The sequence below is a fragment of the Zootoca vivipara genome, chromosome 6, assembly GCF_963506605.1.
Source record: "Zootoca vivipara chromosome 6, rZooViv1.1, whole genome shotgun sequence".
Lineage (NCBI taxonomy): Eukaryota > Metazoa > Chordata > Lepidosauria > Squamata > Lacertidae > Zootoca > Zootoca vivipara.
In genome coordinates, this window is record NC_083281.1 from 26,748,402 (window position 1) to 26,763,557 (window position 15,156).

The 15,156-nt window shown below is 44.0% G+C and overlaps 1 protein-coding gene across 1 annotated transcript in view; it reads right to left on the reverse strand.

The window, feature by feature from the left end:
* LOC118086731 (B-cell receptor CD22-like) overlaps positions 1-15,156 on the reverse strand; it is a 50,504-nt gene that overhangs the window by 13,259 nt on the left and 22,089 nt on the right. Inside the window, exons 10-14 of the mRNA XM_060276440.1 lie at positions 6,198-6,255; positions 5,320-5,733; positions 2,754-3,047; positions 2,151-2,411; positions 350-610 (exon numbers count right to left, since the gene is read on the reverse strand). Coding sequence (XP_060132423.1) covers positions 350-610; positions 2,151-2,411; positions 2,754-3,047; positions 5,320-5,733; positions 6,198-6,255 — 1,288 coding nt within the window. The remainder of the gene's footprint in view (positions 1-349; positions 611-2,150; positions 2,412-2,753; positions 3,048-5,319; positions 5,734-6,197; positions 6,256-15,156) is intronic.

The window sequence follows — 15,156 nt, forward strand, 5'->3', positions numbered from 1 at the left end:
GCCCATAGGGATCAGGCCAAAGGCCCATCTCACAGTGGTCAATAACCAAGGTGCTTATGGGAAGTCCCACTTGAGATTTCCAGCACATAGCCTCTGATGGTGGAGGTACAACAAAGCTGTCATGTCCAGCTGCCATTGATAACCTTCTCCAGTGAATACGCCTAACTCTCTTTTAAATTTGTATATGATATGCCACATACTTTGCATGCAAGTGGTCAATATTCCTGGTACCTCCAGGGTTTTTATTTTTAAAAGGATCAGGTGTCAGCTGATGCAGAGCACAGCTATGACCCTGCCAGTCAAAGTCCAAGCTACAGACCCTTCACTTCCTGAAACTGAGGTTACTTACACTGAACGTCCAGGGTGACAGATGAGGATTTTGAATTTCCAATGGCATTGCCAGCTATGCAGTAATAGGTACTGGAATCTCTGGCCTGGATCGCCTCAAAATGCAGCTCCTTGTCGGTTCCAATTATGACAGACTCACTATCTTTATACCAGCCATGGCGGTTGGTGGCAGGATTGCCTCGGGAAGAGCACCGCAAAACCACATAGTCCCCTTCTTTGATTATCCCCGGTGGCACGTCAATCTTCACATCCTTGGGTGGATCTGGGATAGAGATATTATGGACACTGAAATCAGGACTCTTGAGGCCAAGAAAATGTGTCTGCTTCCTTGGGGGACAAGAGAACTGAGAAAGAGTACCGTGTGTATTCAGTGATTGGTGAAGGTAGCAAAACTGGCCCCACCATATGGAAGGGTGAGTCAGCCCACTCCAGGAGGGACATTTTGAGATACTGTTAAGACAGATCATTACTATGCTGATGATGACTGTTGTTGGCATCCATCTGTCTTGAGAGACAACAGAGCGCGCTTCCGGGGGTTTAGTCAAATCACTGCATTAGCAGCATCAAAGTGACCTCCATATGGTGCGAGCCTGGGCAGTGTGTATGGAGGTCCTGGGCTGCCCAGATTACAAGACCCCCTTCTCCGACATGCTGATGTGGTCCACAAGAAAGCAGAGCAATATGTTTGGCACCAGCTTGGCTACAGGAGTTGCCAGAAGGAGGCGTACATGGCACCATCCAACCTTCATAGAGACTCCACTCTGGATCAGAGTTTTCCTTCTCCTAGATGGGTTACCTTCCCAGGTTGATGAGCCCATCTGCCCCTCACTCCCCTCTACAGCAAGTGCAGAAACTGTCTTCTTCACTATTGGACCCACTTTGGTCTTGTCTGTTCAATCTGCCAGAGCCTGTCTTCACACACAGGGGAAGTCAGAGTATGACTACACTTTTATCATCATCATCATCATCATCATTCACCACCTCCGCTGCTACCACCATGTCACAGAATCACTACTGCCACCTTTACTATATCATCATCAGTTAATTAATTGGTGGTGATTATTATGTTTACTGCTGTGCTACAAATTTGGCCAACTATTATTTATGTATATATTTTCAACCCACCTTTCCTCCCAGGAGCGTGTGGTTCTCCACCTCCCCATTTCATCCTGAAATCAACCCTGTGAAGTAGGGTAGGCTGAGAAATGGTGACTAGTCCAAGAATTCCCAGTGAACTGCATGTCTGAGTGGGGATTATAATCCTGCTGCTGAAGATCCTGGTCCAGCATGCCACATTAAGCAGGGTGAGTCAACCCAACCCCAGAGGGAGATTTTGGGATAGCATTATTTTCTCATCATATCTGTTGTTTCTCTTTTGGGGGTACTGAGAAAGTCCATATATACATAAACATGTTCAAACACTGCAGTTCAGCACCTACAGGGTTAAGTGAGGCCATGTCTATGGCCCCTCCAGACCCAACCAGCCGCCAGATCACTAGCATGCCCTGGATGCTACCCTGCCCATCTTTGAAGGTGACCTGATATAATATTGTATTCTAAAGGTGCATTTTATGCAAGACCAGCAATGCTGGTTTACAAACTACATTGGTGAGTGTGTAGAATTGGCATTAAAGAAGCTATTTCTTGCTTCCCGTCCTGATAGTCACACAATGCATGAAAATCAGAAGGGAAAAGTAGTTTTCTTCTGAAATAAGAAAAGTCCCTCAGAAGAGGAAGGAAGAGGCGAGCAATATCTGAAAATTCTGATGGTCATCATTCACCAGCACAACAAAGAAACTCACACTGGACATTGATGGTCAGTTCTGAGCTATCGAATCCAAATGTGTTTTCAGCTTTACAGCGATAGACACCAGAATCTTGCTCTCCTACAGAATCAAATTCCTTTATTGGGCTCGTCCATTCATACTTCCAGGCATCCTTCCAGTACCATTGGTATGTAACTCCAGGGTTGCTACTGTTGACTGTACATGCAAGAGAGAGTTTTTCCCCTTCTTGGACTGTGATTCCAGGTGTAGCGCTCAGCTTAACTCTTTTGGGACCATCTGAAATAAATAAAATAGGGAAGTCGTAAGTACCATAAGAAATGGACAGAAGCTGCAAGGCTGGAGGTCCTAGAATATAAACAGGAACCCTTAATTATAACCCCCTCCCCTCTTGCAGGGATTCCCATCACATTTTGCACTCAATAGCAGATATCCTTCCAAATGCGACAATCACGTGCTTCTTGCTATTGCAAATGCCTAAGCCACACCCCACCATCCCTCACAAGGTTCAGAGTTCAGACGATGTCTTTTCAGAGGAACAGAATCTTGTGTAGTTCAGGCGGAATTTTTTTTTACAGATTTTCCCCACATAGCCCAGTTTCATCCCCCCTGAATACTCACATTTCACATCCAATGTCATAGTGCTCTGGGATATCTCTGTCCCATTGTGGCTTTTCAGAGTGCATGTCAGCGTTTTCCTGTGATCCTCCCAAGTTGGAGTAAAACTCAGAATAGTTTGGACTTTTCCATATTTGTTGGTTGTTTTTTGGGAAGACATACGACTCTCCTCCAAGCCGCTGAGAGTCAACATAATTGGCTCATCAGGGCAGTGGTAAAATACCCAGCAGGTCACTCTCACTGACCTCTGTTCCCGGATTTCTGCAATGCTTTCTATCTTGGGTTTGGGTGGTGACACTGCATGCAGAAAATAAATAAAAAAAGGAAATGGCAAGTCATTGATCAGGCAAAGGTGTAGACCAGAGATGGAGAACTTGTGACTCACTGCATGTTCTTGGACTCCAGCAGCCATCAGCCTCAGCCAGCATGGTCAGGGGTGATGAGGGTTATAATCCAGCAACTTCTGGAAGATCAAAGGTTCACCACCCCTAATCTAAAAGTAAGCTGTTGAGCAGATAAGAGCCTTGATCATCTATCCAAAAATGGCAAGAAGCATCCAGGCCTACCTTTTCCCCCTTCTGTGATGCAGCATGTTAGCATAGTTATACCTGCCTCCAGCTGGAGCACAGAAAAAATGTTCTAGTTACAGGTAGGTAGCCGTGTTGGTCTGTCGTAGTCAAAACAAAATAAAAAAATTCCTTCCAGTAGCACCTTAAAGACCAACTAGGTTTGTCATTAGTATGAGCTTTCGTGTGCACGCACGGTATCTGAAAAAGTGTGCATGCACACAAAAGCAAATACCAATGACAAACTTAGTTGGTCTCTAAGGTGCTACTGGAAGGAATTCTTTTTATTTTGTTTCCACAGAAAGAATGGTCACTTCTTCCAAGTTATGTATTCGTGGAGGCTGGCCAATGAGGACAAATGGGGCACTTACCCGCCGTCTGCAGTCTGCCCTCAGCCAGTACCCCCTCTCATATGCCTCCTGACTTATAACCAGTTGAGAGGGGGCTGACACTGACTGTTACCCTCCTCCTCAGTCTCAGAGATCCCCAACTACAACTCAGAAGGGAGGAGGACAGAGACAAAACTAGAATCAGTTGGCTTTGCCTGTCATTGGCTCTGCTGCCACCTACTATTGGCCTCTCTGTCTATCATCCTACCAGTCCCTATGGGCACCAGCCAGCACTGGTGGCTCTATTTGCATGAGGATCTAGGGTACGCGAGAGCCAGTTCAGCAGAGGGAGGAGATGCCTCTCTTGGTGGAGCCGTCCAGCTGCCAAGTCTCCTTCCCTGCAGAATGGGAACAGTGCTGCATGTGACAAATGCGGAGAAGGGTGGAAAATAAGGACATCCTATACGCCCAGTTGGCTGAAGCACTTGTTTTCAATTACTATGGCTTTCTGAGTTGATATTTGTCAAATGGACAATGGCAGAAATGATTTTATTCTTTTTTTGTAGAACTTGTAGAGGTGGTTTTCTTGATTTGAAGTTCAGATGAATTATTTTATTGTTTTTAAAGCTGAACATGTGTATATACAATCCCCATATTGAACTCGTACAACAATTCAGGTCCTTCAGGCTATAAAGAGGATTATAAATTTGTTAGGTAATAAAATAAATAGGTGGTTATTTTTGCATATCAAAGTGATGTGAAAAACTCCGCACTAGATATTGGCAAGGCAAATAAGAACACAGTCTATTGTATCTATAGTTAATCTACTTAGGTCCATTATTTTCAATGGGTCTCCCCTGAGCCAGCTGTCTGCGGACAAACACTGTCTCCCTCGGCCAGTAAAGCAAGATGAGCACCGCAACCCCAGAGTCGTCTGCGACTGGACTTAACTGTCAGGGGTCCCTTTACCTTTACTTCCCCTGAGTGGACTAACGTTTGATGCAACACAATGTAAGGGGCTGCCTGATGAATGGCACATTAGTTTCGCACAAAGATGTGGTGAGGCCTCCTAGCAAATACATTATTAGTGTCATTTAACAAACCCTTATAAGAGGGGATTCCTGAAATGTTATTCAGTTACCAGTCTACCATTACTCTTAGTCTACTCTTGGGATTTCTTCCAGTTCCATAATTCTGTGATTTGTATAGAATTACAATTACAACCTTAGAAAATTGACCGTTTAGAACCTCACCTGAAGACCTATTTATTGAGCATTCATCTTTATTTGCTTGCATGAAACTTACACAAAGTTAGAGTATATCCTTGTTGAGCTTTTGTTCTGATTTGATCACAGGGCAGTTATGCATCTGTTATTCATCATGATTTCTTTATGAGGCATTTACACATCTTCCCACATTAGTCATTTGCTCACTCCACACATTTCAGTGCATGACCCTGTCTGATTCTTTTTAAAGGTGGATTCTTTTTAGGTGATTCTTTTTAAAAGTGAATCTTGCACTAGGGCAACAGAGCATTTAAAAGTGCATAAATCTACATTCGTGGTAAGCCCTTGAATCCCTCCCACAAAACAGTGACAGCCTGAAGGTGCCCTTAGCTTCCAGACTACTTGACTAGCAAGAGCAGAGGACAAATCATCTCTGAAAGTTGCTTACCATTAATATTAACAGCAGCCTCAAGAAACCACTTTTCTCGTTCACGCCTGTTTATAGGAGAGCCATAAAGTCTTGCTCCATATTTGCCACTGTCATTTTTCTGGAGATGAGAGATCTTCAGGCTGCAGTTTCTGTTCTTTAAATTCCCAACAAAGCTCACCCGATCCAGAAAGTGTGGCATTGTTGGAGTCAGGTACTTCTTTGAGGCCGTGGAGCCATTGTATAACATGATACCAGAATAATCTTTAAGTGTCTCATTATACACGGGGTCAAAATACCAAATCAGGAAGAAGTTGTCAACCCGAACCTTGTTATATGTTACGCCAATCATGCATGGAATAAGAATACAGGATCCTTCCCACGCAGCCAGATTATTCAGGGCAATAGTCAACATCTTTTCATTACCCAAGATACCTAAATCGGAGAACAAATTGTTATATTTTGATCAGCTCCCACCATACATTCAGAAGGATGATGAAAATGATCTGAAGGCTGTGCTCTCTAATCAAAACTAAACTCAACTTCTTACAGCCTCTCCAGCCTGGTAGCTTTTTTGCAGAAATATTCTGAAACATGTCAATAGCATTGCATTAGTGTGTGGGGGGGGGGGTTATACTGGACCATAGACGCATCATCAGAGGCCTTTTGGGGTGGCAGGACTGGTGAGCACTACCCTGCCAGGGGGCATCAAGACAATGTTTCAGAATGGAGCTAGAGAGGTTTGGTTTGTGGAATTTAAGTGTCACACAGGGCACCGCTAAAATCTGAGACCCAACGTCCACTACTGCCTTCTCCTCATTCTTTTCTAAAGACCAAAGAGAGCAGAGGTGCTTAAAAGAGACCAGAAGCCCAATTTGCACAAATCAAACCTGAATTACCTGGAAGGAAGAGCAGAAAAAAGAAACTCCTCATTGTGGATTCATGCAAGGGCCAAGTCTGGAAGCAAGGGGGTGGAAATGGATTATTGATTCATTCAGTTATAGTTATTTACCATCAAAAATATTTTCTCCGAGTCATAAGAATGTGTATGGACCATAGCTGCCAAGTTCTCCCTTTTTTTAAGGGAAATTCCATTATGCTGAAAAGGCTTCCTCGCGAGAAAAGGGAAAACTTGGCAGCTATGGTATGGACATGTGCTCAGAGAGAAGGCTTGTATGCAGCTTGGTGGAAGGGAGAGAACCTGTCACAAGCTCTGCTCCTGTCAGTTGAGATTCTTCTCCCATAGTACTCCTATGGGAACGGCCATGGCTCAGGGACAGAGCAGATGATTTGCATGCAAAAGGTCCCAGATCCAATGCCTGTCATCGCAAGGCAAGGAGAGATTCCTACCTCAAGTCCTGGAGAGCTGCTGCCAATCAGTAGGCAATATTGACTTGAATGGACCAATGAGCCTGTGTGGTGTAATGGTTAGAGTGCTGGACTATAACTTGGGAGACCAGGTTTCAAATCCCCACTCAGCCCTGAAGCTCACTGGGTGACCTTGGGGCAGTCACAATCTTTTCACCTAACCTACCTCTCAGGGTTGTAGTGAGGATGAAACAGGGGAGGGAACCATGTGTACCACCTTGAATGCCTGGGAAGAAAAAAGGTGATATATACATGTAATAAATAAAATTAATGGACTGATTCTGTACATGGCACTTTCAATGTCCCAGGAAGACAGTCGTCTCCAGTAAGTATTAAGGATAGGGAGGGAATTTTTTAAAAAATTACAAATTCAAATCCATTATGTTCACAGCAGCCAGAAAGGTTTGCATGCTGCTGGGAGTTGTCTTTGAATTTCATCCTTGCTTTTATAAACAATAAAAATCACAAAACCAGTACAAAAGAAACTGAATATCTTGTTTCTTTAACCAGATTATTGGGGGGGGGCTGGTTTTCCCCAAAGCAACTCCCCAAACCGTTTTCTACCAATCAGCTAATGTGGCGCCCTTCCTATTTAACAGGAGTGATTCCAGAGATTTCAAGAGTTGTTGTCCAATCATTTCTGCAAAGACCATCTGACACTTTGTCAGAAGTCCTCCGCCTGAGCTGAAATGAGCTCAGCTCCTTATATCCTCTCCAACATTTTGTTGTTTAGTCGTTTAGTCGTGTCCGACTCTTCGTGACCCCATGGACCATAGCACGCCAGGCACTCCTGTCTTGCACTGCCTCCCGCAGTTTGGTCAAACTCATGTTCGTAGCTTCGAGAACACTGTCCAACCACCTTGTCCTCTGACGTCCCCTTCTCCTAGTGCCCTCAATCTTTCCCAACATCAGGGTCTTTTCCAAGGATTCTTCTCTTCTCATGAGGTGGCCAAAGTATTGGAGCCTCAGCTTCACGATCTGTCCTTCCAGGGAGCACTCAGGGCTGATTTCCTTAAGAATGGATAGGTTTGATCTTCTTGCAGTCCATGGGACTCTCAAGAGTCTCCTCCAGCACCATAATTCAAAAGCATCAATTCTTCGGCGATCAGCCTTCTTGATGGTCCAGCTCTCACTTCCATACATCACTACTGGGAAAACCATAGCTTTAACTATACGGACCTTTGTCGGCAAGGTGATGTCTCTGCTTTTTAAGATGCTGTCTAGGTTTGTCATTGCTTTTCTCCCAAGAAGCAGGCGTCTTTTAATTTCGTGACTGCTGTCACCATCTGCAGTGATCAAGGAGCCCAAGAAGGTAAAATCTCTCACTGCCTCCATTTCTTCCCCTTCTATTTGCCAGGAGGTGATGGGACCAGTGGCCATGATCTTGGTTTTTTTGATGTTGAGCTTCAGACCATACCTCTCCAACATAGTCTCTAATAAACACCTTCATTTGAAACAGTTTCATAGGAGTCATATACCATTTTTTGCGATACCTTCAATGCTTGCTCTTCTCATGGTAGATAAAACTGATGTCAACAGGAACCTTAACCACATTTAGTCCAACAATTGTCTTCAATCAAAATATTCCACATCCATTTCAAGCCTTCTGCAGAGCCCATATCAATGCTCAGAAGTAGGATATAAATAGGAGACACCAACCTCTCCTCTTCACCCTCAGAGCTCAGAAATACTAGCTTGAATGGCATGAGAGCAAGAAGACTTCTTAAGAACATTTCCAAAACAATGCCGTTATATTGCAAACAGAACTTACGATTCTAAATGAAGAGAAACCAAAATGGACAGATTTCACCAACCATAGGGAACATGCACTGAGTTTGCCTTGCAAAATTGAAAGCCCCTTTTCAAACTCCTGTCTGTTTCAATCTGGCCACTGACAGCTACTGCTTTTTCGCCATGCTGAGATGCTGCTAGAAGTACAGTGAAGCTTGGATCAGCAGACTGTTCCTGTCTCTATCTCCTCTTTTTCGCAGAGGCAAGACTCAGCAGATTGAGCTGTTCTACTAGAGTTCATCCTCCCCTTGCAATAGACTTTGCAACCTGTATGCTTGCCCACCCCAGTTGTATTGGAGAGAGCAGAGCAACCCTTACAGAGTCAATGGGAAATGCAGCCATACCCTCCAACAGTCCTCAGATGGAAACAGGGACCTTCTATCAGTATCATTGCTCAAGCATTTCCTCCTGATCATGTACAAAAGTCATTAGAGGAAACAAACAAAATTGTAATATTTTAAGCACAGAAATCTTTGAATTTATGTATTGCGTTTGGGGAAGCCGGAGGAAAAAGAATAAAAAACCCCAAATCAATAAATACAACTAACTGTGTGTATATATATACACACACACAACATGAACAATAAATGCAACATTGTAAAAATAAATAAATACATATACACATACACATACACATACATACATAGAACACGGGTGAAAAGAGTTCTGAACGGAACTCAAACACTGCTTGTGGTTAGACCTCCCTAGGGTTGGGAGCAAAGTTTGGTTCAGTCTATATTTTAATGCAGAACTACCTACTTCTCATTTCCTGAAATAAAGTGTTGACCAAAATGTAGCTATTCTTTGATTCTTTGGCCATTATTGAAATGTACAAGACTTCCATCAAAACATGTGAAATGCATGTGGAAAGGGGAGTATGCATTAAAGTGGTGAATTTGCTTCGGAAAATGTATCTATGAGGCAAAACGCCATACAAAGGTGTGCATTTTTTAAAGGAAGAGAGCAAACTAATGTGGAAATGTGGCGAACCGAAATTAAGACAGGATACATGAGAAATGGAGTGAAGCCAACTACCACATGCCCTCCTACCAATCTTTCTAACACATGGGCCAAAAAACAGTTTGTATTACCTGTGTTGCTGTACCTTTAAGTGAAGGGAATGGAAGGGTTTTTCCCCCCTGCATATATTGACAGCACGATACTGGACCCAGACTGGGACCCAAGAGGCAGGGAGGAGTGCCTGTTAGAAGGCTTCAACTGCTTGCTTCAATTCTCAATGAGAATTGAGAGCCCCACACCTACGCAACTGAGATAAACAAAATCTTGTTTTACTATGCCAATTGCCGGTGAAGAGAGGCCACAGTGGGGGGTGGGGGTTAACACTACCTTGTTTCCTGATTGGGTACCCCCACAGTGGCAATCTGTGTAAACAAACACACCTGCATTGAAAGGCACAGCTATGTAACATTTGCATGTCGTTTAAGGAGTTTCTTCCAGCAGGGAAATGATGGGAAATGTTCCCCCAACTAAAACCCCTGTTCACTGGGCTGCTGTCTGGAGGAGACAGTTTGCCCAGGGACCTGCCAAACCTACAGCCAGCCCTCCATGGATCACAAATGCTAGTTGCCTTGCTCACGCAGACGACTGAACAGAGGTGCCAGCTGCCTCTACACAGTACAAGGGTTTGCATGAAACAGTTCACATGCGTTGATTTGCAAAGCTCAACATAGACTGTACTCCCACTGAACATTAGATGTGAATAACTGCGAGTGTGTACAGCTCAGGTTTTTACCTAGCTACACAGGTACACAGACTGTACCCTTGCTGTGTGTCACCTGTGAACATCCCTAGTGAGACTTCCCCTTATGGATCATTCATTTAAAAAAAACCCTTGGGAGATCAGCGCTCTGGAGTAAGAGTTATTTCCCTAGGAATCATTCATTTGTATTCCTACCTGATAGTGAAGATGCAGGCGAAGGCTGAGGAGCTCAGCTTAGCTGTGTGAAGAGCACCCTTTCAGTGCTGAGTGCAGCTGTTTGCCAGGGTCGGAGTCAGCAAAGCTGTGATGGCCCAAAATAACAATAAACCCAGAAGCAACTAAGACTGTGCATCTGTCATAAGAACTTCCCTCTTTCTGCCCTGAGCAGAAGATCTGGGGGCATCTGCTTCTGCTGCTTCAAGCTTGGCTGAATCCCTGCGGTTCAGGGTGAGGTATTTTTGTCAAAAGAGAAGCCTACCCACATTGCTGTGCGTTTGAGACCCGAGCAATGCATGGCCGGTCAGCAGGAACCCCTGACAGCAGAGGACCATCCAGTGTTTCATTTAAGGAAGGGGTGGGCCCAAACATCCACTGCAGGCATCTGCCGGATTTCATGTGGGTGGCAAGAAAGAGGGAAATGGGTGGCAGAGAGAGGGTAGCAAACGTCATCACATACTGACCAACATAACATTTGTAAGCTTCTTTACATAATATTTGTGTTTTAGCTCATATTATTTGAACTCTAGTTAAGATTAAACTGTTTCTGTGTTAACTGGATTAATCCTCAAGAAGTATGTCATAGTTTGAATGCTTTCTTTTCACAATATTTTAAAACTGATGTGACTAATATAACAATTTTGGAGCCTCCAGGATTTCATACACTCCAAGTGTCCCTATTTAACAGGGAGAGTCCTGGATTTACAGAAGCCGTCACAGTTTCTGATTTGATCCTGGGACGAAATTATGTTATTGCCTGCCTACCAGAGGGATTGGACACATTCCAATTTGCCTATAAAATGAAAATATCAACAGAGGATGCTGTGGCAATTGCCCTCCATGCTGTTCTTGCACATTTGGAGCAGCGGGGGAGCTATTCCAGACTGCTTTTTGTAGATTTCAGCTCGGCATTTAATACCATTCTACCGCGATACCTGATGTCTAAATTGGGAAATAGGGGCTCCTGCTATCACTCTGTGGGTGGATATTGGACTTCCTGTCAGATCACTCCCAGAGGGTCCAGTTGGGCCCTTATACCTCTGATATGCTTAGGACTAACACAGGAACACCACAGGGATGTGTGCTTAGTCCGCTCCTTTACACTCTCTATACATATGATTGTGTCGCTGCTCACCCATTTATTATCCAGCGGAAAGGAGCAACCAAGCATACTAAGGTCCAAATTCTAGACTTTAAGAAAGCCGACTTCAGAAAACTTAGGGAAACGCTGGGTGAAATCCCATGGACAGTAATACTAAAAGGGAAGGGAGTTCATGATGGTTGGGAGTTTGTTAAAAGGGAGATATTAAAAGCACAACTTCAGGCAATACCAATGAGACGGAAACATGGAAGGTGCCTAAAGAAGCCAGGCTGGCTATCTAAAGAACTTTTGACTGAGTTAAGATTTAAAAGGGATATGTACAAAAAATGGAAAAGGGGGGAAATCTCCAGAGAGGAATTCAAACATATAGCCAGCACGTGTAGAGACAAAGTCAGAAAAGCTAAAGCACAGAATGAACTCAGGCTCGCTAGAGAGGTTAAAAGCAACAAAAAGGGCTTTTATGGGAAGAACAAGGAAACAGTGGGGTCACTTAGAGGAGAAGATGGTGAAATGCAAACAGGGGACAGAGAAAGGGCAGAACTCCTCAATGCCTTCTTTGCCTCAGTCTTCTCCAAAAAAGAAAACAATTCCCGACCTGAAGAATATGGAGCTGATCATTCAGCAGGGGAAACACAGCCCAGAATAAGTAAGGAGGTAGTACAAGAATACTTGGCTAGTTTAGATGTATTCAAGTCTCCAGGGCCAGATGAACTACATCCAAGAGTATTAAAAGAACTGGTAGAGGTGATTTCAGAACCACTGGCAATAATCTTTGAAAATTCCTGGAGAACAGGCGAAGTTCCAGCAGACTGGAGGAGGGCAAATGTTGTCCCTATTTTCAAAAAGGGGAAAAGAGAGGACCCAAACAATTACCGCCCAGTCAGCCTGACATCAATACCAGGAAAGATTCTAGAGCAGATCATTAAGCAGTCTGTGAGCACCTAGAAAGGAACGCTGTGATCACCAAAAGTCAGCATGGGTTTCTGAAAAATAAGTCATGTCAGACTAATCTGATCTCGTTTTTTGACAGAATTACAAGCCTGGTAGATGAAGGGAACACTGTGGATGTAGCCTATCTTGATGTCAGCAAGGCCTTTGACAAGGTGCCCCATGATATTCTTGTAAAGAAGCTGGTAAAATGTGGGCTAGACAATGCTACCATTCAGTGGATTTGTAACTGGCTTACTGACCGAACCCAAAGGGTGCTCATCAATGGCTCCTCCTCATCCTGGAGAGTAGTGACTAGTGGGGTGCCACAGGGTTCTGTCTTGGGCCCAGTCTTGTTCAACATCTTTATCAATGACTTGGATGATGGGCTTGAGGGCATCCTGAGCAAGTTTGCAGATGACACCAAATTGGGAGGGGTGGCTAACACCCCAGAGGACAGGATCACACTTCAGAATGACCTTAACAGATTAGACAACTGGGCCAAAGCAAACAAGATGAATTTTAACAAGGAGAAATGTAAAGTACTACACTTGGGCAAAAAAAATGAAAGGCACAAATACAGGATGGGAGACACCTGGCTTGAGAGCAGTACATGTGAAAAGGATCTAAGAGTCTTGGTAGACCACAAACGATGGTAGACCTGGAAACGATGCCTTATGAGGAACGGCTTAGGGAGCTGGGTATGTTTAGCCTGGAGAAGAGAAGGTTAAGGGGTGATATGATAACCATGTTCAAATATATAAAAGGATGTCATATAGAGGAGGGAGAAAGGTTGTTTTCTGCTGCTCCAGAGAAGCGGACACGGAGCAATGGATTCAAACTACAAGAAAGAAAATTCCACCTAAACATTAGGAAGAACTTCCTGATAGTAAGAGCTGTTCGGCAGTGGAATTTGCTACCAAGGAGTGTGGTGGAGTCTCCTTCTTTGGAGGTCTTTAAGCAGAGGCTTGACAGCCATCTGTCAGGAATGCTTTGATGGTGTTTCCTGCTTGGCAGGGGGTTGGACTGGATGGCCCTTGTGGTCTCTTCCAACTCTATGATTCTATGATTCTATGATTCTATGATTCTATGATTCTATGAAATCGGGTTGTCAAATTTGCAGATGACACAGCCGTGATCTGGCTCATCTCTGATAAGGAGGGTGAAACGGACTATAGAGATGAGGTGGAGCAGCTGACAGAGTGGTGCAGAGTTAATAACTTGCTCATAAATACAAAGAAAACAAAGGAGCTTGTGGTGGACTTTAGGAGACAGAAGAACGAGGTTCAGCCACTTTTGATTGACGGAATCTGTGTGGAGAGGGTAACAACGTTTAGATTTCTAGGCACAGGAGGATCTGTCCTGGAGTTTTAATACAAAGGGGCTTGTGAAGAAGGCGCAGCAGAGACTGTACTTTTTGAGAATTCTAAGGAAAAACCATCTTCCACAAAAGCTGCTGCTTGCCTTCTATCACTGCGCCATACAGAGCGTGCTCACGTATGGTTTATGTGTGTGGTATGGAAGCTGCACTTCTCAGGATAGGACAGAATTATTAAAACAGCAGAGAGCATTATTGGCTGCTCGCTTTCCACCTTAGAACAAATCTATACCACCAGGTGCCATAGAAAAGCACTAGACATATCAAGAGATCCAATGCACCCTGGTCACTGTTTCTTTGAGCTCCTGCCATCAGGAAGGAGATATAGAACAATGCAGGCAAGAACGAGCCGCCTCAAGAACAGTCTTCTTCTCTAGAGAGATTTTGGCCTTAAATGGAAAGTCTGGACTTTGAAGTCATCTTATTTTACTTGTTATATTGTATTGTATCGTATTGTATTGTTTTTAATTAGTGTTTTGTAGTAATTTTGGATTACTGGTATGTGGAATATCTGAGCTTTATCTGAGTGGATGTGGTAACCGAGTAATTTTGTTGTTCCTGCAAGGGGACAATGACAATAAAGATTATCTTATCTTTAGAACGTCCCAATTTTCATGGGAGAAATATCGGAAGGCATGGAGTTATGGAACACCCAAGCCAAGGAGATGAGTAACTATACAACCTTAGATGACATCTGAAGGCTGAAGCTGAAGTATAGGGAAGTTTTTTTAATGTTTAGTGACTTATTATGTTTTCATATATGTTGGAAGCCGCCCAGAGTGACTGGTGGGCGGGCCAGAGGCAAAAGTGGGCGGAGCAAGGAATGTAAATTATACCTTTGTATAGTAGGCGAACACTCACTCACCTTTCTGTATTCTCTGTATTCTCCAAGACACATGATCAGAGTTCAAGGACACATTCCAGCCAAGCAAAAACACTAAGGGGGCAAAGTGTGTTTGTGGCTGGGGAGAGCTCTGAGGGAAAGATAAAGACACCCAGGAAGGCTGCATTCAGCCACCGGGACTGACGTTTCACACCCTTGTTAAAGACCACAGTGGCAGACCCATGTCTTCAAAGACAAATCGACAATTTAAGTACAATTGAAGACACCAGAGGGATGCAAGGACAGGGTACACTGGACCCTTTGCCCTAGCCCTCCACCCTTAACTGATGGTCAAGCAGAATTCCCACCCCCAATTCTCTTCCCCAACTCCATTTGGGCTCTAATACTAAAGGTGATCCAAGCTGAAAGGAAAAGCACCTTCAGCAGGAGTGAAGGTTGAGCAAGAGACAGGGAGATGGTGCCCCTTGGAATTGCAGGTCTACCTGAACCATTACTGCTTGAGGCTTGTTTGG